Here is a 24,540-nt window from a genome sequence, read left to right on the forward strand (position 1 = left end):
AGGGTTCACTTGGGCATCTGGCTGCTGTTCTCCTCACACCCATTGGTCTTGGGCTTGTGTTCTTTCCAGAGAGAGAGAGCCATTCTTTGGTCATGAATCTGTCTAATTCCCTGTCTATTGCAGGACCCTCTGAAGGGTGGGACAGGAAGTAGAATGAATTGATATGCTTAGTGTAGCCATGACCATCTCGTCCATGTCCTGCCTCTCCTTTGGGTGCCCCTTGTCAACAAAAATCCTGATGGATCAGTCTGAATATGCAGCAGTGATGACTGAGGCACAGCTAGGCCCTCTTTTATTAACAATCCAGGAAGATGGGAGTGCTCACCAAAGAGCCACAGGGAAAGGACATGCAGGGGACCCAGCAATATCACTGCTACAAAATCGACTCCTCCAACCTTTCTCAAGATCTGTAGATCTAGCTTGTTTGAAGGATTTCAACTATTTTTTGGTGCAGGCAGCCATGGAGTCAAGGGCAGTTGAAAGATTTAATACCAGGGGCTTTACTTGAATTTCTGTAATCTTTGGGCTTACTGATAACACCCAGTGAATTGTTTATTGATTTCCCACAGAATATGAACTCAAGGGTTGTTAAAGTGGGAGTGTCCATGATGCTTTGCTAACTATCAAGGTGAAGAGGGCATCTGCAGTTGGAGCGCAGAGGGCCCTTTAAGTGCTTGCTGCTCCAGCCCCACCCACTTCCTCACAGCATAAACAGGGAAGCATTCCAGGGGCGCAGAGTCACAGCGGGGTGGAGAAGGGAGCTTCGCACGCACACTAGCTGGCAAAGCGAAACACACTGCTGAAAGGAAAACTCGGGGGACACAATCTCAGAAGGAAAGTGGCCATGGACCTGATCCCCAGCTTTTCAGTGGAAACCTGGATTCTCCTGGCTATCAGTCTGGCACTCCTCTATCTGTGAGTTACTGTCCAGGCTCATATCCTCAGTAATCTTGGGCTTGGAGAACTCTTCAGACCTCCCTTTGCTTTATCTGTTTTAAAGTCCCAACGGTTAACAAAGGGGAAGTTGCTTAAATGGGAACTACAAACACCAGAGGAGTTATTATTGATCTTACCCTGAAAGAGTAATGCCCCATCTGCCTCCAACGCTCAGTTTCTGTAGCCTGGAGAGTTTGGTGACATTACTTGCTCCTGGGGTGATTTTCTGATTGACTGACAGTTTGGGTAGACCTAGACTAATTAACCAGAATTCAGCAGAGGCAGATTAAAAACAACTGGCTTCTGTGCAGTGGGGTCCTTAGCCCTTTCTCATCTTTGGGGATCCTGGAGGCACGAGGGAGTGGCCTGGGGTTTTGTGGAGTTATCTTCACCTTTCTAGTTCTGTGTCTGCTGCAAGAGATGTGGGCAAGGAATGGCCTTTGTGTCACTAGGTTTGTTCCTGCTCCCCTCTCTCCCACTGTCTGGCATAATTTACGTAACAGGGTGCACCCCAGACCTCACTGGGGCTGGAGTCTGCCCCCTCTTCTCTTCACACCAGCTCTTCCCTCTATTCTCTCTCTCCCCAATACGTCCCTCCTCGGTTCCCACACCGTGTAAGTGGCGGAACTATTACCCCTAAACGAGAAAACTTCAGAGCAGAAGAAACTTAGCAGAAATCTTGAAATCGTATTCCTTTCTTCCACTTCTTTCTTCTAGTCTTTGAGGAGGGTTGGCATCATTATAGAGATTTACTTTCCCCCAATATGAAATCTGCTAACTGCCTATGCAGGCATCACCCCGAAAGCCAATTTGGATTTGAATATTTTTCCATTGCCCAGCCAGCGTGGCTCAGTGGTTGAGCTTTGACCTAGGATCCAGGAGATCGAGGTTCGATTCCTGGTCAGGGAACATGCCGGGGTTTCAGGCTCGATCCCCAGCAGGGGGTATGCAGGAGGCAGCCAATCAGTGACTTTCTCTCACACTGATGTTTCTCTCTCTCTCTCTCTCTCTCCCTCTCCCTTCCTCTCTCTGAAATCAATAAAAAAATATGTAAAAAATATTTTTCCATTAAGTTACAGTACAGGAGGATGAATCAAACCATCTAGCAGAGAAATTCCTTTCAACCGTGAGATTCCTGGCACCATGAAACAGGTTGGGAGAGGAGTTATTTTGGACATGTGGGTAGGGAAGGCCCCTTCCATGTCCCATTTGACCTCTGTCTCAATTTCACTTTCATAAAGAGTAGGAAATCATGACATGAATATAGAAAATATAAACATTATTTTAATTCTTTGAAAGAAATGGTACGAATCCTGGGTATTATGGCAACATACTTTCTGTCTGATAACATTTTAAAATTAATCGATAGGGTTTAATTTCATTCTATTTAATACTAGATTTTTTACTGAGATAAAAACTCTTTCCAGCAAGTTTTTTTTTGTAGGATAAAAGAGGCTGTTGGTTCAGGATTTATGTCTACAGAAGTGTGTAAATGACCTCCCCCTACAGAATAATGTCAGAAATATGAGTCCATTGTATAAATCTGTACTTCTATAACATAGATTATATATTTGTTTTTAAATATACCTGCCCAGCCAGTTCTTTTAATCTCACAGTTCCGGTGAGTAAGCGAGATTGTGAGGCAGTGATGATAAGAGAGGCTTTTAGATGGAGTGGGAGAATATTTCTGCCAGATACTCCTGGTCCTGGTCCCACAGGAGGTCACTCACAGGGCAGCAGGGTAGGCATCTCATCTGCTTGAAGCCTGGGGATAGGGATACCATCTAAGTCATACTGTGTGGTCTGTGTGGCAGTGGGTCTGCCACTAGATACTGTCACACTGGATAAACAACACTGTAGCCTTAGAAGGCACTGGTACAGCCATGAATCAGCAGCTGTAGAGTAGACAATGTCCTCTTATGGCAACACAATGTAAATGCAAGAAAAATGATTGGCTTTAATGTTAGCTCCTTCACTTGCACCCAAAGCAGCATTTCCCTATCAAAAAGAGGAAAGTTGGAAAGAAGCCCAGGAATTCACCCAGCCCACCTCTGCCATGATGTGGAACCACATGAGCTTAGACACTATACCAGATCACTCAGTTGCTGACATAGTCACGCAATTGCTTGGCCACACTTGAGAGTAACATATTGAAAGTTCAGAAGCAAAATGGGTTTAATTGCTTTGCCATGGTTGTCATGGCAAAGGAAGGAACTGGTGTAGGATACCCAGGTTTTGACAGTCACTGCACACACAACTGTATTAGCTTTCTTAGGAAGGATCCAAACACCCATCTGGGCCTGGCCAAGATGCCTCTGTTTTCCTTCAGCACAAGTCCTTTCATGCAACTTTCCTGGGTTTATTTTATCACATATTGTAAGATTTGCTGGAGTTGTACAAAAGATTTGGAACCTGTACTGCCTTACAGGCTAATCTCCAAAGAAGAGGAGACAAGGTTTTAACTTTCTGGAACATTTTCTGGATACTCATTTATGTTGTACAATGCATCTTTTGCTATCAACAGGAAGGTACTGAAGTTGGGAAGGACCCCTTTTAGCGGCAAGTGCTTCCAGGGCATGTTGAACCATTATACAGAGCCAACTTTTCAGCCATACTTTTCTTATTTGCCTCTATGGGGTGAGCCCAGGAGGCCTAGCAACTTCATCCTTAAAATGATGGCCAGCAGCCTCTGTTTGTCCTCTGCTCTTCCATCTTTCAGATGGAGTGGAAGGCTTGCAAGGATCCCGAACCCCCAGTTGTGTGACTCCACACATGACACATGAAAGATCAAATGCAGGCAGGCCTAGCATAGGAAGCACTGGCCTTACTGGGATTTTGAGATAGTTGATACACAGAAAAAGCAGTAAACTCACTGCCTTCTGAGTGGCCATCTTGATAAAATGAGTGAGCCCTGCACTGTGCTTAGCAGGTGAGCATCACAGGTTGGAGGACCAGGTGCCACAGGGGAAGAATGGTCTAGAAATGGAGCCTTTACTCATTGGTCCCTTTATACAGTTTCTATCAGGAAACATATGGGTCAATCACCCTTCTCTAGAGCTCAAGTCAACCAGATTGCCCGACAACAGAGACTTGGGTGTGGCTGAAAGGCACTCACATTTCTGTGATGCCAGTGGAAGCCCTGAACACAGTTTTAATTCTATAGAAATAAGTATACTGTGGCTATTCCAAGGCCTCTTTAGGATTATATATTTAAGAAGCACCAGAACCTAACACAGGGTCAGGGCATAGAGGGAAGGAAAAGCATAAATGTCACTGAGCAAACTGTAAGAGCAATGTCTTGGTAGGCTCATAGTAACTGCTATTGAGGGGACAAAGTTAAGGAAAATCTCATCATTGGAGCAGAAACATTTTTTCCCCTTTTTATACCTGGAATCAGAATCTACAACATTATGAAAGAATAAACCTACTAAATAGACATGTGTAAATCTCCTGGAAAATTCCAGCCTAAACCTCTAAGGGACACTCCCATTCAGAAATATTTTTCAAGTATTCACTTTGGAATTGGGTCCATGAAGATTTCAGCTGCTTTTATTTAATCACTATTACTTTTTCTGGGGTTCACAGTGAAAGTGGGAAAGGAGATGATGAGCGAGTATAACTATTGCTATTGGAGTTGCTGTTGTTATTTATCAGCTACATGTTCATTCCCTAGCTTGACTGTTCCAGTTCTGAGTCGGTGACTGGCCAGCCCCAGCACCTATTCCGTAATTCCTATAACCTGTCTTTCTCTTTCACTTTAAAGATATGGGACCTATAAACATGGACTTTTTAAGAAGCTGGGAATTCCTGGGCCAAAACCCTATCCTTTTGTGGGAACTATTCTGGGATACCGTACGGTGAGTGTTTGAGAGCCCTCTTTTGCTTCTTATGGTTACAAATCACAGCTGAGTTCCACAGTACAAGGGCCCTGCTTGGGAGGAAGTTCTGAGGTTTCACACTTCCCAGAAAGAGCATCATAGGCCTCACCCTGCACAGAGCCAGGTTTTCCCAGGGCTCTGTGTCAGCTCTTAGGAGCCTCAGGTTTTGCCTCAGTGGGGCAGCAGAGCTCTCTCGCTGATTCAGCACAAAACTTGTTCCAACTTGTGAGCATCATGCTAGGTGTAGACTCCAGGAAGACATAATCGTACTTAGGATTAGGAGAAAAGCATGACGGGGTGCCTGGCAGTGCCTCATGAAGTTGCATGTGCTAGAGTCAGACTTTCCTGTTCACAGGGTATGCTCTGGGCAGCTTTTTTTTTTCTTCCTTCTGGATAGATTCAAAACGTGAGTGTATTAGGCAGCCCAAGAATTCACCATTGGGTAATTTGCACATATGTATTTGAATTCTCTCAAGAAGTGCTAAACCCATGCAGTTATTTCTATGCCTCTAACTCACCCTTTTCTTCCGATGACATCTTTGGGGGGTTTGAAAGATGGAACAAGAGCTTTCTGCTTTACTTTCCTGCCCTAAAAGGAGACATTCTATGGGTGTGTCCAAGAAGGAGTGGGTATAACTGAGACAAGATTGTGTTTGTCTATGGACTTCAGAGAACTACTTACACAAAATAACTAGGAAGGGTATGATTTGACAAAATTACTAAACATGAAATTACCTCAGGGACACATGGACTGTGAATTTTGGCAAAGTGTTTGTGGTTGATCCAGCCCTGATGCTTTTCCCAGGGTCTGACCCATAACGCCAGCAGGTAGAGCCTGCATGCAAACAGCACTCTGCATCAGATTTCCTTTCCCACAGACCAGAGGCTTCTTTCTTAGATTCTATTTCTCCCAGCTAAGGTCTCAATGCCTTTATTAATCTAAGAAATTCCCATACTTTTTGCCTCTGAAAAGGAAATAATTTCCTTTCCACCTTTTCCAGATCAACTCCTTATAGATGACCCCAAGACCCACATAGATGGAACTTCCTTTGCATAGTTAAAGCATCAAATATCACAGCTGAAACTTAGCAACAAGAAGATGTATTTTTTTATTACAGAAGTGAAAATGCAGAGAAAGTGTTTTAATTTGGTCTGTCCTTCTGGAATGGTGGCATCTCCCCTCTTTTCTGTGTTGAGCTGGAAAACTGGAAAGCATGTCACTTTGTCATTCATTCATTCACTCACTCGCTTCTCGCTCAACCAACATACCTCAGACTTGTTTAAATCTTCTAGACTAAAGGAAGTCACTGGTGTCTTAAACTTCCTGATTCTGCTAGGATTCTGGAGAGGGCTCATGAGATAAATGAGAAGAATGCTTGAGGAGGAGATCAAAGAGTGTGCAGGTCACTCTTACTCTCCCTCAGCTCATTTCTGGAGTGTCTATAGGGGTAATCATTCCAGTGTTTATGAGATTTTAAAGGTAGAGTTCAGTATATTTAGATTAATCATTTAATTTTGTTTCTCCTTGCAGGGAATATTGGATTTTGACATGGACTGTTTTAAAAAGTACGGAAATATATGGGGGTGAGTATTCAGGAAACTCCCATTGGATAGACTTGCTGTTATGATGAGGGCCCCTGTGGTGTGGAGATAGTCTCAGCCCAGAGCCTATTGTAAAGCTTTTGGAGGCTTGTCCTACCAGGACCCCCGCTGTCACTAGGTGTCCAGGTCTGCATTCTAAATCAAGCTGGGGAGTTGCAGGTTATCATACAGAAAGTGGCCGCGGGACTGGCACCCTTTTCTGTCCAGTGTCTCATTATTTCTCTCTTCTCCATTTTTCCTTCCTTCAATCTCCTTTAATTAGATGAAAGGCATTATTTCAGACCCATTTAGTATATGCCTATCATAACCCATTTCCTACATAATTGACTGTTAATTAAAAGCCAAAACCCTTAATTTTATATTTGGATTTGTTCCATCCTTTTGAAAAAGGGCTGTGGTTTAGGTAAACAGAATGGGAAACCATATCTACTCAGCTTTGTTTTCACTTCCTCCACAAGTAGAGAGTTTGGGTTTTTAAAAACTTTTATGTCAAGACATCAGTAGAGGTACAGTTTGTACAAGTCTTGCTTTACCCACTCTAGCCTACTGACTTTGAAGAGATGTAGGATGTTTCTAAGCAACACTGCTTCCTGGTGGGCTGATGGACTTGAGGGTTTTGTAAAGTGGTCTCGGCCAGTTGCAGTGGCTGCTCCCACTCAGAGCTGCTGGAGGTGCGTGAGAGCAGGAGAGGTGTGACGCGGTGCTTGTGTTCTAGAAGCAAGTGGCAGAAGGCTTTACCTCTCAGTACTTTTTCACCCTCTTACCAATCCTCAGAAACCATAAGGGTCTACTGAGTTGGCAGGGCCCAGAAAGGCTACATGATGGAGTAGAAAGAACACAGGCACTGGGTCACCACTGGCCCAGGTCCAGCTGCCCTTCCAACACGGACCACCTGTGAGCTCTGGATGGAGTCACTTTCTTTCTTTAGAAAACGGCTCTCTTGCTTGGGTGTGTATAAGAACCACCTTGGAGAGCTTGTTAAAAATACAGGGTGTTGGGGCCTAGCCCTCAGCAACTCTGAAACGAGAATCTGGACTGGGGCCCAAGAATCTGCGTGTTGCTTGGCAGTGTAACAAACGCTAAGGCTGGTGTGAGGTCCTACATGTAAAGGGTTACCCAGAACCTTGTGTCTCTCCACCCAGGTGTTTTTGAAAAACACGATGGGGAGAGGGGAGTCATCCAAGAAATATCATCAATCAGACCAACCTGAGTGCCACCACAGTTACTTAGATCGCTGCTTCAACACTAAGTGTACTTGACACCCACTTAAACCTTCTGAGTTTCAGAAGATTTTTTTGGAAATGGGCAGCACTCAGTCGAGTGGTTCTCATTCATTTTTATGGGTGATCACAAAACTGCTTGAAATTCATCTGAAGAGTCAAGGAAAGAGTAGGTAAGACTTGTGGAAAATGTTCCCTTTTGCTCTAGCTAATGCAAATGACTTGTAGTAAAGGATAAAATGCCAAAAGACAGTGTTACCAACCTTATAGTAAACCTCATGTAATTCAACTTATAGTAAACCAGTCAGGAGATGACACCAAATTGGAATGTGTCACACAGAAGGAGTCAGCTCTGTGTGGTATGTGTGTTAAAAGTGGGCTTGCCCTGCTGCTGACTGATGTCACCTACATGGAGCCCAAGGCCCACTTAGGATCCACATATAGAATAAATATAAGTAATGAAAAGAAAATATTTTTAAATGACTAGTACATGCTCTTTTGTATTTTTTATTCTCTTTGTCCTTTGTTTTAAATATTTCTAAACTTGATTCTACCCAGGACTTCTCTTTAATAGTTAAAATATATCCTTTAAACAATTGTAAACTAGTAAAAAAAATTTTAAAAATAGGGCAAAGAAATAATTCATATTCCTACTATATCTTTTTGAGCATTCCAAGCCTTTTTTATTTGCAGACACATTTTTACAGTTTTGTGATCAGTATGTCTACATTTTTCATCAAATATTTTGTCATATGCAATTTTTAGGTTCTTGATACATCTTCAAAGTATACTTTTTAAGAAAATATGTCTTTATTGATTTCAGAGAGGAAAGGAGAGGGAGAGAGAGAGATAGAAACGTCCATGATGAGAGAGTAGTCATTGATCAGCTGCCTCCTGCATGCCCCAGACTGGGAATCGAACTGCAATCTCCTGGATCCTAGGTCGATACTCAATCACTGAGCCACGCCTGGCTGGGCAAAAGTATAGTTTTTTAAAGCACAAATTTATTAAAATCCATTTATATAGCGTTTTATAGGCCAAATAATGTACAGAGTCCTCAACATTCAGCCAATGAACTCTATTCTCAGAAGTGTTTTACAAGACGACCAAATTCTTTGCCCTCCCTCCAAAAAGATATTTCTGTTTCTACTCCTGAAAATGATGCATTTATTACACCACGTCTCAAGAACAATCCTTTGAGATCCCAAAACTTCTGCAGAGAGTGAAGAAAACCTTCTCTAGAATGCAAAGCCTCCACAGTGAAGGAGATACATATAGAATACATATAAGTAATGAACAGAAAATATTTTTAAATAAATTGTACATGCTCTTTTGTATTTTTTATTCTCTTTGTCCTTTGTTTTAAATATTTCTAAACTTGATTCTACCAAGGACTTCTCTGTAATAGTCAAAATATTTCCTTTAAGCAATTGTAAAGCAGTAAACAAATTTTAGAAAATAGGGCAAATAAATCATTTATATTTCTTCTCGATCCTTTTGAACATTCCAAGTCTTTTTTATTTGCAGACACATTTTTACATATTTGTAATCATGTGTCTACACTTTTCATATAGTAGTATGTCATATGTATTTTTTATGTTTTTTATATGTCTTCACAAGTATTTTTTTAAGTAACTGAGTGGGTAGGCTCTCTCTTTTCTTTTCTTTTTAATGTTCTCAGATAATTTACTTGCCTTCATCTATTTACTAACTTAACTTCTTTTTTGATAGTGAAATATTTTAAACATACAAAAAATAAGAATGGTATAGGAAATTCCTACACACACGCCACCTGAATTTAAATGTTCTAATGTAATTTCTAACAATGATCTTAGGAATATAGATTCTGTAGCATCAGAATGAAAGTCTGGACTTGCAGGAGTGGCTTCAGCTGCAGAAACTTGTTCAATTTAATCAACTCTGTTTTTTGAACACAGGATCTATGACGGTCGACAGCCTGTGTTGGTGATCACCGACTTAGACCTGATCAAAACAGTCCTAGTGAAAGAATGTTATTCTGTCTTCACAAATCGGCGGGTAGGCATCCATTCTTTTTAAAATTAAATTGTTCTTTGTTTTTAATTTTTAATATTAAAATAATAATAGAGTAACAGAAAGTTACCAAAAGAAAATACAGGAATATCCCCCTTTCATTCTGTTTCCCTCAATAGTAATGTCTTGTATAACTATAGTACACTATTAGAGCAGGAAATTGACATTGGTACTATATCTACAGAGGTTATTCAGATTTCATAATTTTTATGTGCACTCATTTGTGTGTGTGCTGCTTATTAAAATTTATCATGTGTGTAGATTTGTGTATCTACCGCCATAATGAATATACAGAACTGTTCCATCACCATAAGGCTCCCTCTTACTATTCTTTTATAGTCACAGTGTGTAGCTTGTCATTTATCAGGGTCTTTAGTGAGCAAATATATTTTTAAAATATTGATAAAGCCAATTTACCGGTTTTTGTATAGGTTGTCCCTTTAGTGCCAATTCTTAAAACTCTTTACCTAGCCGTAGGTACCAAAGATTTTCTCTTATGTATATAAACATTATAGAGTTTTATGTTTTACATTTAAGTCTGTGATCCATTTTGTGTTAATGTTTGTATAAGGTGTAAAGTGTAGGTTAAGGTTCTTTTCCTCCCTCCTATGGATGTCTTATTGCTGCAGCACCATTTGTGAAAAGGCTATCCTTCCTCCTTGAATAGCTTATGCACCCTCTTCCCAGCACTGGAACCCCTGGGCTGGGAAGCCTGGTGTGGGGCTTGGACCCCTCGCTACTCAGGGGGACCTCCATAGCAAAGATATCCCTCCTGATTTTTGTCCAGCGCACGTGGGTGTGGGATACGGCTGGATAATTGTAAATGATCTGTCATTTGAGTTGACTTACTTTTCTTCTACTTGATTGGGCCTGATCTTGTAACTCTCTGTTGCATTTTTTTTAGTTCAGTCATTGTACTCTTCAGTTTCAGAATTTATTTTTTTTTCTTTTTATGCTTTATATCTCTGTTGAACTTCTCTTTTTTCGTATTTTTTTTCTGATTTTGTTAAATTATACAAAAATTAGATTTATTGAGGTAAAATTAGTTAATGGCAATGCACAGATACCATTGCAAGACTAAGGGACCATGAAGAATCAGCAAATATACCACCAGATGATCTTGCTAAAATTTTTGTTTCTTTAGCTCTCTGACCTTAGCTGGACAAGTATTTTGAATACCTTGTCAGGGCAATTTGTGATCTCCATTTCTTTGGGGTCTGTTGCTAGAAGTGTATTGTGTTCCTTTGGTGGAGTCAGGTTTCCCTGATTCTTTGTGATTACTGCAGTTTTACAATGGTGTCTGTGCATTTGAAGAAGCAGTCACCTCTTGCAGATTTTATAAAGTAAGTTTAGTAAGGGGAGACCTTTACTTGTGGGTTGGGGCACACTGGAGTGCCCTTGATTTAGTGGTACAGGATGCCTCATGGGGTGTGTAGTCCTCCAGGTCTGGTGGACAACGTTGGCCAGGTAGCAGGGGTTCACAACATAACCGACTGTATGATCCTTGACAGCAAGAGCTGTGTTTTTCCCATGGTGGCTGCAAGGGCTGTTGGAGTCTTCAACAGCATCAAGAGGTCCAGTGGTGAGGGACTCGGGCAGGTGGCAGTGGCAGCCAAATTTGGTGGTATGCAAATTCTTGGGCCTAACTGCAGGCACACATGTCCAATTGTGAGATCTGGTTCCAGTGGCAGGGTCTGGGCCCGCTGTGGGCACACAAGTAGCTTAGAGTGCCTGGGCTGTCAGTGTACACTCATGTAGCTATAGCAGCTACCTACAAGCACATGTACAGCAGTGGGGCTGGTGAATGGAGTTGAGGCTGAAAGTGTGCAGGTGTGTGGCTGCAGGGGTTAGCTGTGGGCATAAGTGGCAGTGCAGCCCACTAACAGGAGTCAGAGCTGGCTCTGGGCACCTGAGAATCAGCAGAGGACTGGGTTGGTGTTATACACATGCCCAGCCACAGAAGCCAGGGCTGGCTGCTGGCACAGATCCTGAGGCTAAGGGCGTTGGCGGTGGCACAAATTGGGGCAGCACTGGTGGAAGTGGAGTGTGATTGGGCAGGAATGAGGCTCCTGGATTTTGTGAATGTGAAAATCTGTGGGGGTGTCAGCAATAAAATCTGCAGGGGGTTCACAGCATCTGTGCCCCGTTGGTTTCCTCAGCCTCAAAGGCTGTTGGGGTCTCCTGCAGAGCCGTACCCAAAAAATCATGGTTATTCATGCCACATGGCTGGTACTGGTAGTTCCTGCTCTTCTTTGTCCTTAACTATTTCTAGACCGCCCTTCTATGCCTGCCAGAATAGTGGGTATAGTGAAACCACAGCAGGTAATTTGTGCAATGCCCTGAAAGGCTGGGGAAATTGTCACTCACCCTGTTGTTCTTTCTCAGCAAGGCGAAGTCTCAAAGGCTGGGGATTTCTCTCTTGGCACTGAGCAGTGCCGGCCGGGGGATGAGGTGATGCAGGCAGGCAAAATGAAACTATTATGCCTGTCCATTTTGTATAGTTATTCTCAGGTGTTTTTTTCCTCCACCCTGTTGCTAATTTTCTTGAGTGAACTCCTGAGCTCTCCTACACCTATTTTTGTGTGTGGATAGCTAATAGTTTTTTGGGGGGCAGTGGAGGTAGGATCTTCCTATTCCACCAGGTGATGTTACTTATCTCATTAATGTGATGATACCTGTAGGTTTTATAGATGCTCTTTATCAAGTTGAGGAAGTTTCCCTTTTCTAGTTGGTGAGTTTTTTTAAAATCATGAATGTGTATTAGAGATGTCCACTTAAAAAATATACATGGTGGTGGAAAAATGGAAGAAAAGTCTCCAGCAGGGTGGCTTCATAGGCCAGTCCCAATGTGAGAAATAGAATTACCTTTTTCTTTTTTCTTCTGTTCCTGGTGGGAAAATGGAAGGGAAAGGGATTTCCATGTAATTGTATCAGTTTCAGAATAGCAAATAGATTCCTTATCTGTTTTTATTGATCTCAGAGAGAGGAAAGAGACGGAGAGAGAGAGAAACATGAATGATGAGAGGGTCACTGATTGGCTGCCTCCTGCACGCCCCCGACTGGGGATCGAGCCCGCAACCCGGGCATGTGCTCTGACCAGGAATCGAACCCTGATCACCTGGATCCTAGGTCGATGCTCAGCCGCTGAGCCAGGCAGATTCCTTATCTTTTAAGTAGTAACCACTATTTTATTTTAAAACCCCACCATTTTACACATCCCCTTTTCAAGTTGCTCATGCTGCAGATGTAAGTAAAGACAGAGCTGGTCTGAGGCAGCATACAGTTTGCCAAAGCTACCTGTGTATCTGTCAAGAATTCCTTTCTATTCTGCACAGCCCCGGAGGATGTATTAGGACTTATTCCTATCTATTCCCCTGGAGGAGCAGTTTCCCCGACACATGGGTCCTTTGCATTGAAAAGGAGATTGAAATATAAAGCCTGAAAGCACATCAGGTGTCTGGAAGTCTCCTGCACCTTCATGAGATGCTAGACATTTGGGATAAGTATTTATTGAGTATCTAGCATAGGACCTGCTACTAAGTAGGCAGTCACCAAATATTTGTTGAATAATTGATGCCATTTAAGGTTAGAGAACATTGCCACTCACCCTGATGTTCTTTCCTCAGCAAGGGGATGGCTCTCAGGCTGGGCAGTGCCCTCCTGGCGCTGAGCAGTGCCGGCCTGGGGAATGAGGTGATGCAGGCAAAATGAGACTGTTCTCCCTGCCCATTTTGTAGTTATTCTCAGGTGTTGTTTTGTTGCTGCTGTTGTTTTGGGTTTTGGTGTGTTTTTTTTCCTCCACTCTGTTGCTAAAGATTCCTGAGTGAACTACTGAACTCTTCTAGACCTATTTTTGTTTGTGGATGGCTGTCTAATTGTCCTTTGTGGGGCAACAGAAGCTGGCGTCTCTGACTTTGCCATCTTAGTGATGTGACTCCAGGCTTTCGTTAGTTAATTCGATGTTAGCTGTAAACTTTTCTGTAGATGCTCTCTATCAAGTTGAGAAAGATTCCCTCTCTTCCTAGTTGGTAAGTTTTTATCATGAATGCGTATTGGAGATATACATTTAAAACAAAATACAAGTAGGAAGAAAAAGATGGAAGAAAGTCTCAAGTAGGTTGGCTTGATTGGCCAGTCCCAACCTGAGAAATAGAATCAATCACATCTTCATTTTTTTCTTTTATCCCTGGTGGAAAAATATAGGGGGAAAGGGTTTCCTTGAAATTTTATTATTTTTTAATAATAGCAAATAGATTCCTAATCTTTTAAGTATTAACTACTTCTTTTAAAAAATCACCATTAAGACATCCTTTTTTTCAAGCTGCTTATGTTGTACATACAAGTAAAGACAGAACTGGTCTGAGGCAGCATACAGTTTGCCAAAGCTACCTGTCTGTCTGTCAAGAATTTCTTTCTATTCCGCACATCCCTGGATGACGTACTAGACGTATTGCTATTTATTCCCTTGGAGAAGCAGTTTCCCTGACACATGGGTCCTTTGCATTGAAAAAGGTGATTAGAATAAAGGCTGGAAAGCACATCAGGTGTCTGGAAGTCTCCTGCACCTTCATGAGATGCTAGACATTTGGGATAAGTATTTATTGAGTATCTAGCATAGGACCTGCTACTAAGTAGGCAGTCACCAAATATTTGTTGAATAATTGATGCCCGTTTAACAGATTTTCTACAACTGTTGAGACTGTCAAAACTTATGTAGAACAAAATGTCTTTTGCTTTTAACTCTAGTCTGTTGGTCCAGTGGGGTTTATGAAAAGTTCCATCTCTATGGCTGAGGATGAGACTTGGAAGAGAATACGAATGCTGCTGTCTCCAACCTTCACCAGTGGAAAGCTCAAGGAGGTAAGGATATAAGAGGATATTTAATTTGAAAGTTAAAGAATGCATCTGGAACAGGTAGAAAATAAGGTAGTTTCTTTCCAAGGGTAGCCTGCTGAATTTGAGCTTCCTAAAAATGGTCTTTCATTTTTATGTCCTAGAAGTGGCATCATAAGCTTCATTACAAAATATCGCTTACTGCTCCATGTTTGAGAAAGCTAGGTTTTCTAGGACACGAGTCTTCACATTTAATTGCGGGTGGTGCTGTATTTTGTGTCTAGATGTTCCCCATCGTTGGCAAGTATGGAGATGTGTTGGTGAGGAACCTGAGGAAGGAAGCAGATAAAGGCAAGCCCGTCACCTTGAAAGAGTAAGTAGGAGTCCAGCTGCTGCGATTCTGAGCTCTGCCCCAAGGCCTCCAGCCGCCTGACAGCCGAAATTCCCACTGTTGAGTTCCTCTGGTGACCAAACAGAAGTAGGTGTGTGGTGTTAGAACTCCAGGGGGCTGCCCGAGAAGACGTGGCTCACCCAGAAAGGCAGGGCAGCCAGGAGAGAAAGATCTTTTCCTGTGTACATGCACCAGGATTAATTTGTCTGCTTAATTGTCACCTTGGATATTCTGGAAGACAAAAATACCCAGCTTAGAAAGTAGAAACACGATTGTAGCAGTTGTGGTGTAGAGAGTGTGACATAGGGCAGGGAAGGCACTGCTATGTGTTGGTGGGCAGTAGGTGGCGCAGGGAATTTGCAACGTGGAACTTGGAACAACTTAAACCCCTTCATGATTTTGATGGGGATACCAGCAAAACACTAAATATTAAACCTTACCATCACTTCTCCTTTCCTTAGTCTCAGAATAAAGAAGGTCCTGTACAGACTATGGGTAGGGAGAGCATGTCATTTATTTTCTAAAGTAAGATACTTCCGCCCGGCTGGACGTGGCTCATGGTTGAGCATCGCCCTTTGATCCAGGAGATCATGGTTCAATTCCTGGTCAGGGCACATGGGCAGGCTGTCGGGGGCGTGCAGGAGGCAGCCCATCAATGACTCTCTCATCATGGATGTTTCAGCTCTCTCTTCTCCCTCCCCCTTCCTCTCTCTGAAATCAATAAAATATATTTTAAAAATCTTAAAAAAGTAAGATTCTTCTAACTATGGGGGAACAACAGAGGTAAAGTGGGACTGATCTGGGAAAACTGGGGACATGTGATCACTCACCTCTGGGATTCCCCCAAATCGATTTTGGAGTGATTTATTATTAGTATTTTTTAAGCCAGGAACATTCTTAATTCTTACATTTTACAGAAATGAGCCTGCCCTCGAGGCAACTTCGGATCACTGGAGTTGAGGAGAGTGGGTCTTTCAGGAGCTTTAGCAGGAGTGCAGAGAAGGAGGGATGGTGTTCCTGGCAACTCAGACCAGTGCTGCTGTTCTGTAATGTGCTGGAGCAGAATCAGCTCTGAGCACAGATACTGCGTGAGGCAAGAGCCACATCAGTGTCACCTTTCTTGATTCCACTAGGAAGAGTTCATTGTCTACCCTTTGTCCTGCTCAGGCACAGCGCTGGTACTATTGTCCAGACTCAAAACACTACTGTAATTTGTCTGGTTATGTGTCTCCATCCCTCTGACTGATCTCGTGTGCTCACAGGTGGGTCTAACTTGCCTTAGTGTGCCCATGACCCAGCACAGGGCCAGCTGCACCTCATGACTGAGTGTGACAGGAGCACAGATTCTTTAGATGGTCCAGCAGATGGTTTTGATGGTTGTGTGGCTCTTTACCTGCCTTTGCCTGGGTATATGAATTTACATGCCCCTCTTGTTTTTGTTGCATAAGGATAGTAGAGAGTTGCTGATTTTAATTTTCTATGTCTTTCTTTCTCTACTCAGCATCTTTGGGGCCTACAGCATGGATGTGATTACTAGCACATCATTTGGAGTGAACATCGATTCCCTCAACAACCCACAAGATCCCTTTGTGGAAAATGTCAAGCAGCTCTTGAAATTTAGTTTCTTCAATCCGTTCATTCTCTGCATAAGTATGTGGACTACTGTATTTCTTTTTCCTTCTTCCCCCTTTCCCACCTCTCCCTTCTCTCTCCTTTCTCCTCTCTTTCTATAAAAGCTCATTTCAGATATAATTCACATACTATATAATTCATCCATTTAAAATGTACAATTCTATCATTTTTACAACCTAGTTTCTGTTGACAGATAAACAGATAAAAAATGTGGCATACATAGATAGATAGATAAAATGGGTGCTATCTAGCCATAAAGGGGAAGGACCGTCCTGCCATTTGCAACTACATGGATGGACTTTGAGGGCGTTATGCTAAGTGAAATAAGTCAGACAGAGAAAGACAAATACTGTATGATCTCACTTAATGTGGACTCTAAAAAATACTCATTTTTATTTTGTTTTTATATATGGTATAATGTATGAGCCCAACTTCATTCTTTTGCATATGGCTATCCAGCTGTCCCAGCATCATTTATTAAAAAGCCTATTTTTCCCCACTGAATGGACTTAGACCCGTTCTCAAAATTCAGTTGATCTTAATCTGAGTAGACATTTCTCTAAAGAAGACATATGAATGTCCAATAGACATATGAAAAGATGCTCAACACTGCCACTCATTTTTAAAAAAAGCAAACTGCCCAGCCGGGCGTGGCTCAGTGGTTGAGCATCGGCCTAGGTTCCAGGAAATCAGGGTTCGATTCCCGGTCAGGGCACATGCCCGGGTTGCGGAATGCAGCCAATCAATGACATCATCATTGATGTTTCTATCTCTCTCTTCCTCTCTCTGAAATCAATAAAGATATATTAAAAAAAAAAAAAGCAAATTAAAACCACAGTGAGGTATCACCTCATACCTGTCAGAATGGCTACCATCAATAAATCAACAGACAAGTGTTGGTGGAATTGTGAAGAAAAGGGGACTCTCATGCACTATTGAGGGGATTGTAAATTAGAGCAGCCACTATGGAAAACAGTAATGATGCTCCTCAAACAATAAAAAGTGGAACTACCATATGACCCAGGAATTTCATTTCCAGGTATTTACTGAGAAATTGAAAACACTAATTTAAAAAGATATATACACACCTTATGTCCATTGAAATATTATTTACAATAGCCAAGATATGGAAGCAACCTAAGTGTGCATCAATAGACAAATGAATAAAGAAGTTGTGGTACATATATAGAATGGGATATTAGCCATAAAAAATGAAATCTTACCATTTGAGGCAACATGGATGAACCTAGAAGGTATTATGCTAAGTGAAATAAATCAGACAGAGAAAGACAAATACCATATGATTCCACTTCTATGCGGAATCTAAAAAAACAAAACAAACAAAATAGAAACAGACTCATAGATACAGAAAACAAATTGATGATTGCCAGACGGGAGGGCAGTTGAAGGGATGGGTATAAAAGGTAAAAGGAATTAAGTACAAATTGCCAGTTATAAAAAAGAGTCATGGGGATGTAGAGTACCGAATAGAAAATATGGTCAGTAATGCTGTAATAAGTATGTATGGTTTCAGGTGGGTAATGGACTTACCAGGGTGATCATTCATACGGTATATAAATGCCTAATCACTATATTGATCACCTGAAACTAATATAATATTGTATCTCAACTGTAATTTAAAACTAAATTTAATTCCTTTAAATTTAGTTGACCTTAGGCACTTGAGTTTATTTCAGACTCTAAATTTTATTCTATATGTCTATCCTTATGCCAGTATCACATTGCCCTAATTATTGTAAGTGGTAAGTTTTGAAATCAGGAAGTGTGAGTTTTATAAGTATATTCTTTTTTTTTCATACTTGCCTATCCTGGGTCCTTTGCCATTTTATAAAAATTTTAAATTTAGCTTGTCATTTTCTATAAAGAATCAAGTTAGGAGTCTGATAGTCAATGCATTAAATCTGTAGATCAATTTGGGTAGTATCGCCATCTTAACAAGATGAAATTTTCTGATCCATGAACATATATGTTTTTCCATTTACTTAAACCTACTTTAATTTATTTCAACAATGTTTTGTCATTTTCTGACTATAAGTTTTGCTCTTCTTTTGTTAAGTTTATTTCTAAGTATTCTCTTGATTCCAGTTATTGCAACTGGAACTGTTTTCTTCATTTCACTTTTGAATTGTTTATTGCAACTTATAAAATTACAACTCACCCTGTACATTGATCTTGTATCCTGAAACCCTACTGAACTTGTTTATGAATTCTAATAGGTTTTTGGTGGATATTTAAGGATTTTCTGTATACAAGGTTATGTTGTCTGATAACAGGGGTAGTTTTTATTGTCCATTTCCTATGTCCATACCTTTTATTTCTTTTCTTTTTAAAGCTCCTTCCCCTGGCTAGAACCTCTAGCATAATGTTGAATAGAAGTGGTGAAAGAGGCATTCTTGTCTTGTTCCTAAGCTTAGGGGAAAGCATTCAGGCTTCCACTCTGAAGTATGGTGTTAGCTATGGGTTTTCCATACATGGCCTTTACCAGGGTGAGGAAATTCCTCTCTATGTCTAGGTTGTTGAGTGTTTTCTATCACAAAAAGGTATTGTATTTAGTCAAATACTATTGCTGCTTGTACTGAGATGATCATGTGGCTTTTGTTTTTTACTCTATTGGTATAGTGTATTACACAGCCTCGCATTTCTGGGATAAACCCCATTTGGTTGTGGTATGTAATTCCTTTTATACATTTCTGAATTGAGTTTGCTAGTGTTTTGTTAAGGATTAGTGCATCCATGTTCATAAAATATATTGGTCTGTAGCTTTCTTTTCCTGTGATATCTTTGTGTGGTTTTAGTATCAGGGTAATATTGGCCTTGTACAATCAGTTTGGAAGTGCTCCCTCCTTTTCTATTTTGTGGAAGAGTTTGTGAAAAATTGGTGTTCTTTAAATATTTGGTAGAATTCACCATCAAAGTCATCTGGTCCTGAGCTTTTCTTTGTGGGTAGTTTCTTGATTACGAATTCGGTCTTTTTTCTTGTTACTGGTCTATTCTGTTTCTTTATGAGTCAGTTTCTATAGGTGTGTCTTTCTAGAAATTTGTCCATTTCATCAAAGTTATCTAATTTATTGGCATACAGTTGTTCATAATATTCCTTTATAGTTTTTAAATTTTTTAATGTCAGTAGTAACTTCCTGTTTTTCATTTCTGATGCTAGTAGTTTGAATCTTCTTTTTTCTTGGTCAATTTATCTAAATGTCTTCAAAGAATCTTTTGATTTCATCGATCTTCTCTATTGTTTTTATTCTTTATTTTATTAGTTTCTTTCCTCATCTATGTTATCTGCTTTCTCCTGCTGGCTTTTGGTTTTGTTTGCTCTTTTGTTCCAGTGTGTTAAGGGGGAAAGTTTGTTTATTGATTTGAGATCTTTGTTCCTTTTAAATGTAGACACTTATAGCCACATTTTGTCTCTATGCACTGCTTTTGCTCTATTGATAAATTTTGTTATGTTGTCTCTTCATTTTTATTTATCTCAAAGTAATTCCTAATTGCCCTTTTGATTTTTTGTAGGACCCATGGGTTATTTAGGAGGGTGTTTTTTAATTTCCACATATTAGTGAGTTTCCCAATTGTCTTTGTTATTGATTTCTAATTTTATTCCCTTATGGCTGAAAGATGTGCACTGTATTATTTCTATCCTGACTGCAAATTCTTTTTTAAAATATATTTTGGTTAATATTTGTATTATTATACAATGCACATTTCTTATAAAAAAATGTCAGAATTGTTTTAAAAGACAAAGAAGAAATAAGACTCTCCTATAATTAAACTCTCATATAATTGTTGACATTTTAGTGTCTAGTGTTCTACTGTGTCAATGCATGTGCATCTGACTATTTCTTGAACAGTACATTTAATTAAAGTTCAGACTCTGGTCTGGTTTATTCAGAGATAATCTAGTTTAAAAGATAAAAGGCAAAGCTGTTGAGGGTTGTAATTCTGTTCCTTTAGTCACCCAAAAGATGAGGAAGGGGCCACTGATCCCACTGCTATAGTGATGGCCCCTGTGCGTGGACTTGCCCTTGCTCAGCCATGGGCTTGTAAGTCTGAGCAAAGGTCATAGAGGTACTGGCTCCTGGCTGAGAAGCCTGGTGTCTTTTACTCTTCTGACTGGTAGGGAAAATTATAATTGCTCCAAGTACAGTTTGTATTTTCATTGTATTTCATTGTGTTTCATTTGTATTTTCTTTTTTTCTTACAGCACTCTTTCCATTCCTTGGCCCAGTTTTTGAATCATTTAATATTACTCTGTTTCCAAAAAGTGTTACTGATTTTTTCAAAAAATCTGTAAAAAAGATGAAAGAAAGTCGCCTCCAAGATAACCAAAAGGTAAAATCTGGTGTGGTTGTGTGAGTGTGTTTCCTCTTTGATAATTTATTGAGCTGTGTACGTATGATTTGTGCACTTTTCTTTTCTTAGGTTAGTGGAGAACTGTAGGTTTACAGGAGGAAAGTTATAACATTTTGTGTGGAATGAACGAGGTAGAGGATAGGAAAGGAAATACCAAGTGAGTCAGAGAGACGTCTAAAATGTAGTAATAGGCACAAGGGTCAGCATATCACTGCATGGATGTTATTGAGAAAAAGTTTTCTACTTTCCTTCAATAAATTGTCAAAGTATTAAAATTACTGTGTAAAAATGATTTTCCTGGTATCACAATTCCCCAGATTTTAAATTTGCAAGAATCACATCAGTTCCAAGCCTCGTATTTTACACATTCTGCAGTGGTGTCCCCCCGGAACCCGTGGAGCTGCTCCGCGTTAACTGCAGCTGCTCAGACACCGGGCAGGGCCGCGGCCTTCCCTGGCGTTGAGGCTGCAGGCTGCCTAACCCAGCGTCGCCTTCACGGACCTGGAGGCCGGCACGAGGATGCCTGCAGGCCGTGGGCTAGGGCTGGGTGCCCCAGGGTTGCACCGAACATGTGGGCAGTTCTAGGACGGTGGGCACTGAAGCTGCTCACAGAAAAACTGCCAATGAACTTCAGATAACAGGAGGTTAATCCATGTGGTCGTTCACTGAGAATTAAGGCGAGAGGGAAAGAAGGCTTCGATCCGGGACATTTCTGTGAGCAAGCAGATATGACAGGAGAGGGGCCAGGCAACTCTTTGGCCAGGAAGCTGTGTTCAAAAGTGAGAGAAGCTGAAGATCAGAGAGAGTGGGGACCAAAAAGCAGCTGGACATAAGGGCTAGATTTTTCTCAGGGAAACATCCTGCTCTCCAAATTTGCAGCTGGATGTTTTTATTCCCTGATGACTCAAGCAACACTAGACACACTTCTGGACTTAAAGGGGCCATTTTATTAGGAAAGAAATTTAGTGCTGCACCCTTGATTTATTCCTTTCTAACCCTGAAATTTCTCCTTCTGCTTCCAGCACCGAGTGGACTTTCTTCAGCTGATGATTAACTCCCAGAATGCCAAAGAAGCAGACTCCCATAAAGGTACACTAGGCACGCTTCAGAGGGCCAGTGGGGGGCTCAGAGGCAGCGGTGGTTCTGAAAATGTGCAGGACGTTTTCCAGGCAGATAAGAGTTTCTGCCAAATTGAAGACATATGCTCAGATATGAGTGGTAGCCAGAGGCACTTTCTAGAAGCATGTGCCACAGCTATGTTCAAGCTTGAAGGGTACCATATACAAGAATTTTATGCCCAGAGGTCAGTCAGTGGTCTGCGGATCACCCACATCAGAATCTCTGGGGAGCTTGTTTCCAGTGTCTCTTCTCTGGCCTCATCCAGCTGCACGGAAATTTGCATCAAGACTTCATCACATCGGGAAGCACATTGCCCCAGTGTTGGTGACCTTAACTTGGAACACTTGGTTAAAATTGTGTTCAGTAGCTTACTCTACTGTAAAGCTTTATTTTTCATTTACTTAGTGTCAGAGTCTTCACTGGGGAAGCCTTTGAGGCTAAGTAAGTATTCTGTTCCTCTTCCTACTAGTTTTATCATCCACGGATGGTTTTTGACTACGATGGTAGCAAAATGATGACTTTCTAATTGCAACATTTCTTCTACATTTATGAGTTGATGTTCCACTGTAAGGGAGAGCTTTCATTTCTCCTCATTTATTTATTGGTTTTTAAATTTTATATCAATATGATCTCATTTATTAGAAATTTACTCTCTTTACGTCATTCTTTTTTCAATACATCATGTTTTTCTTAAATTTTTATTCTTTCCTTCTTTCTTTTATCTATCTACCCACCTAGCATCTATCTATCTATCTATCTATCTATCTATCTATCTATCTATCTATCTATCTATCTATTATCTATCTATCTATCTATCTGTCTGTCTGTCTGTCTATCTATCTATATCTATCTATCATCTATTCTTCCATCCATTCTCTATCTATCTATCTATCTATCTATCTATCTATCTATCTATCTATCTATCATCTATCATCTATCTATCTATCATCTATCTATCTTCTATCTATCTATCATCTATCTATCATCTATCTATCATCTATCTATCTATCTATCTATCTATCTATCTATCTATCTATCATCTATCTATCTATCTATCTATCTATCTATCTATCTATCTATCTATCTATCTGCCTACCTACCTACCTACCTACCTACCTACCTACCTACCTACCTAATCTATCATCTATCTGTGTGGTCCAATATAGCTTTCTGTAATGAAGGAGAACATATTCTATATCTGCATTGTTCAATAGAATTACCAGTAGGCACATGTGGCTATTGCACACTTGACATGTGAGCAGCACAACTGAAAACTGAATCTTAAATTATATTTAATTTTAATTAGTTAAAATTTAAATAAACACATATAGCTAGTGGCTACCATATTGGGCAGCAGAGCTCTAAACTTGGAATATCATGAGGTATTTCCTGAGGGAAGGAATTTGATAGTTCAATTTACCCCCAAGAGCATAATAAAAATCATCTTTGGAAAATTGGAACTCTGTAAACCTGTCTTGTTTTAGTTGTGAATTACAAGGTTGTGAGGAGTACCATGTTTATTTCGGTGCTCTAAGTATCTAAAGGTCCTAATCCAGTCCCAAGCAAATAGATTAGAGTTTAACCACATTTATTCTCTCAGGAGAAAATAAAAAAGGGAGCCAGGTGGAGGGGATCAATGGGGGAAAACATGGGACACCTGTAATACTTTCAACAATAAAGATAAATTTAAAAAAAAGGGGGGGGCAGTTTGCTCACAAGAGCTGTTTGCTGAGCATAAAGTAGAGTAAATATGAGAAAGATGACATTCAGGTCATGATTGAATAAACTTTGCTAATTCCACTCACTAGGCCCTATTTTTCTATTTCATACTGTCCAGTGCCCTTCTGTTGACACATTTATTCTTCAGCTATTTCAATGCCAATGATTAGACTAGGATCAGTCAACACTTTTCTAGCTTTTTGTCTATCTCAGCAGTTTCTATATACATCTGAGATCATCCATTTGAAGACATGTGTCCCAGGTCTTCTATTACCTGATGCCTGCCTCTTCAAGGTATAATCCATGCTTCTCAAGCTAGGTTGTGCACCCAAATCACCACATAACTTGAAAGTTCATAATTGTGATTTGATCATTCTAGTGTGGGGTTTGAAATTCTGCATTTCTAATGAGCTCCCAGATTCTGCTGATGCTGCTGGTCCATGGACAATACCTTGAGTAGAATAGTTTATCTGTAGCCCATTATTGTTCTCTTAAGTTCCGAAAACTTAGAAGAAATATCTTTTAATTTTCTCTACCTAAACCTTAGTATTGCAAACTGTCTCAAAAAATTTTCAGGTATATTCATACAAAATGATTTAAATTTTTCCTGGGGGAGAATGCTACCCCATATTACTTGTAACTAAACTACTTTTAGGATTCTCCAATAACATACTGTGTTTGTTTCACAAGAATACTCTCTCTGGAATTACACAGCTCAGTTAGTGGTGAGAGTGATGTAACCAGGAGCAGATGGCCAAGAATGGTGTCATCCTTTGGAAAAATTGGA

The 24,540-nt window shown here is 40.6% G+C and overlaps 1 protein-coding gene across 1 annotated transcript in view; it reads left to right on the forward strand.

Moving 5' to 3' along the window:
• The first annotated feature begins 808 nt into the window (after positions 1-808).
• LOC107540865 (cytochrome P450 3A12-like) overlaps positions 809-24,540 on the forward strand; it is a 31,786-nt gene continuing 8,054 nt past the window's right edge. Inside the window, exons 1-9 of the mRNA XM_016217715.2 lie at positions 809-915; positions 4,700-4,793; positions 6,346-6,398; positions 9,574-9,673; positions 14,435-14,548; positions 14,806-14,894; positions 16,414-16,562; positions 20,767-20,894; positions 21,938-22,004. Of these exons, the coding sequence (XP_016073201.2) occupies positions 845-915; positions 4,700-4,793; positions 6,346-6,398; positions 9,574-9,673; positions 14,435-14,548; positions 14,806-14,894; positions 16,414-16,562; positions 20,767-20,894; positions 21,938-22,004 (865 nt within the window). The 5' untranslated portion in view covers positions 809-844. The remainder of the gene's footprint in view (positions 916-4,699; positions 4,794-6,345; positions 6,399-9,573; positions 9,674-14,434; positions 14,549-14,805; positions 14,895-16,413; positions 16,563-20,766; positions 20,895-21,937; positions 22,005-24,540) is intronic.

Source organism: Miniopterus natalensis, chromosome 3 (assembly GCF_054644295.1).
Source record: "Miniopterus natalensis isolate mMinNat1 chromosome 3, mMinNat1.hap1, whole genome shotgun sequence".
NCBI lineage: Eukaryota > Metazoa > Chordata > Mammalia > Chiroptera > Miniopteridae > Miniopterus > Miniopterus natalensis.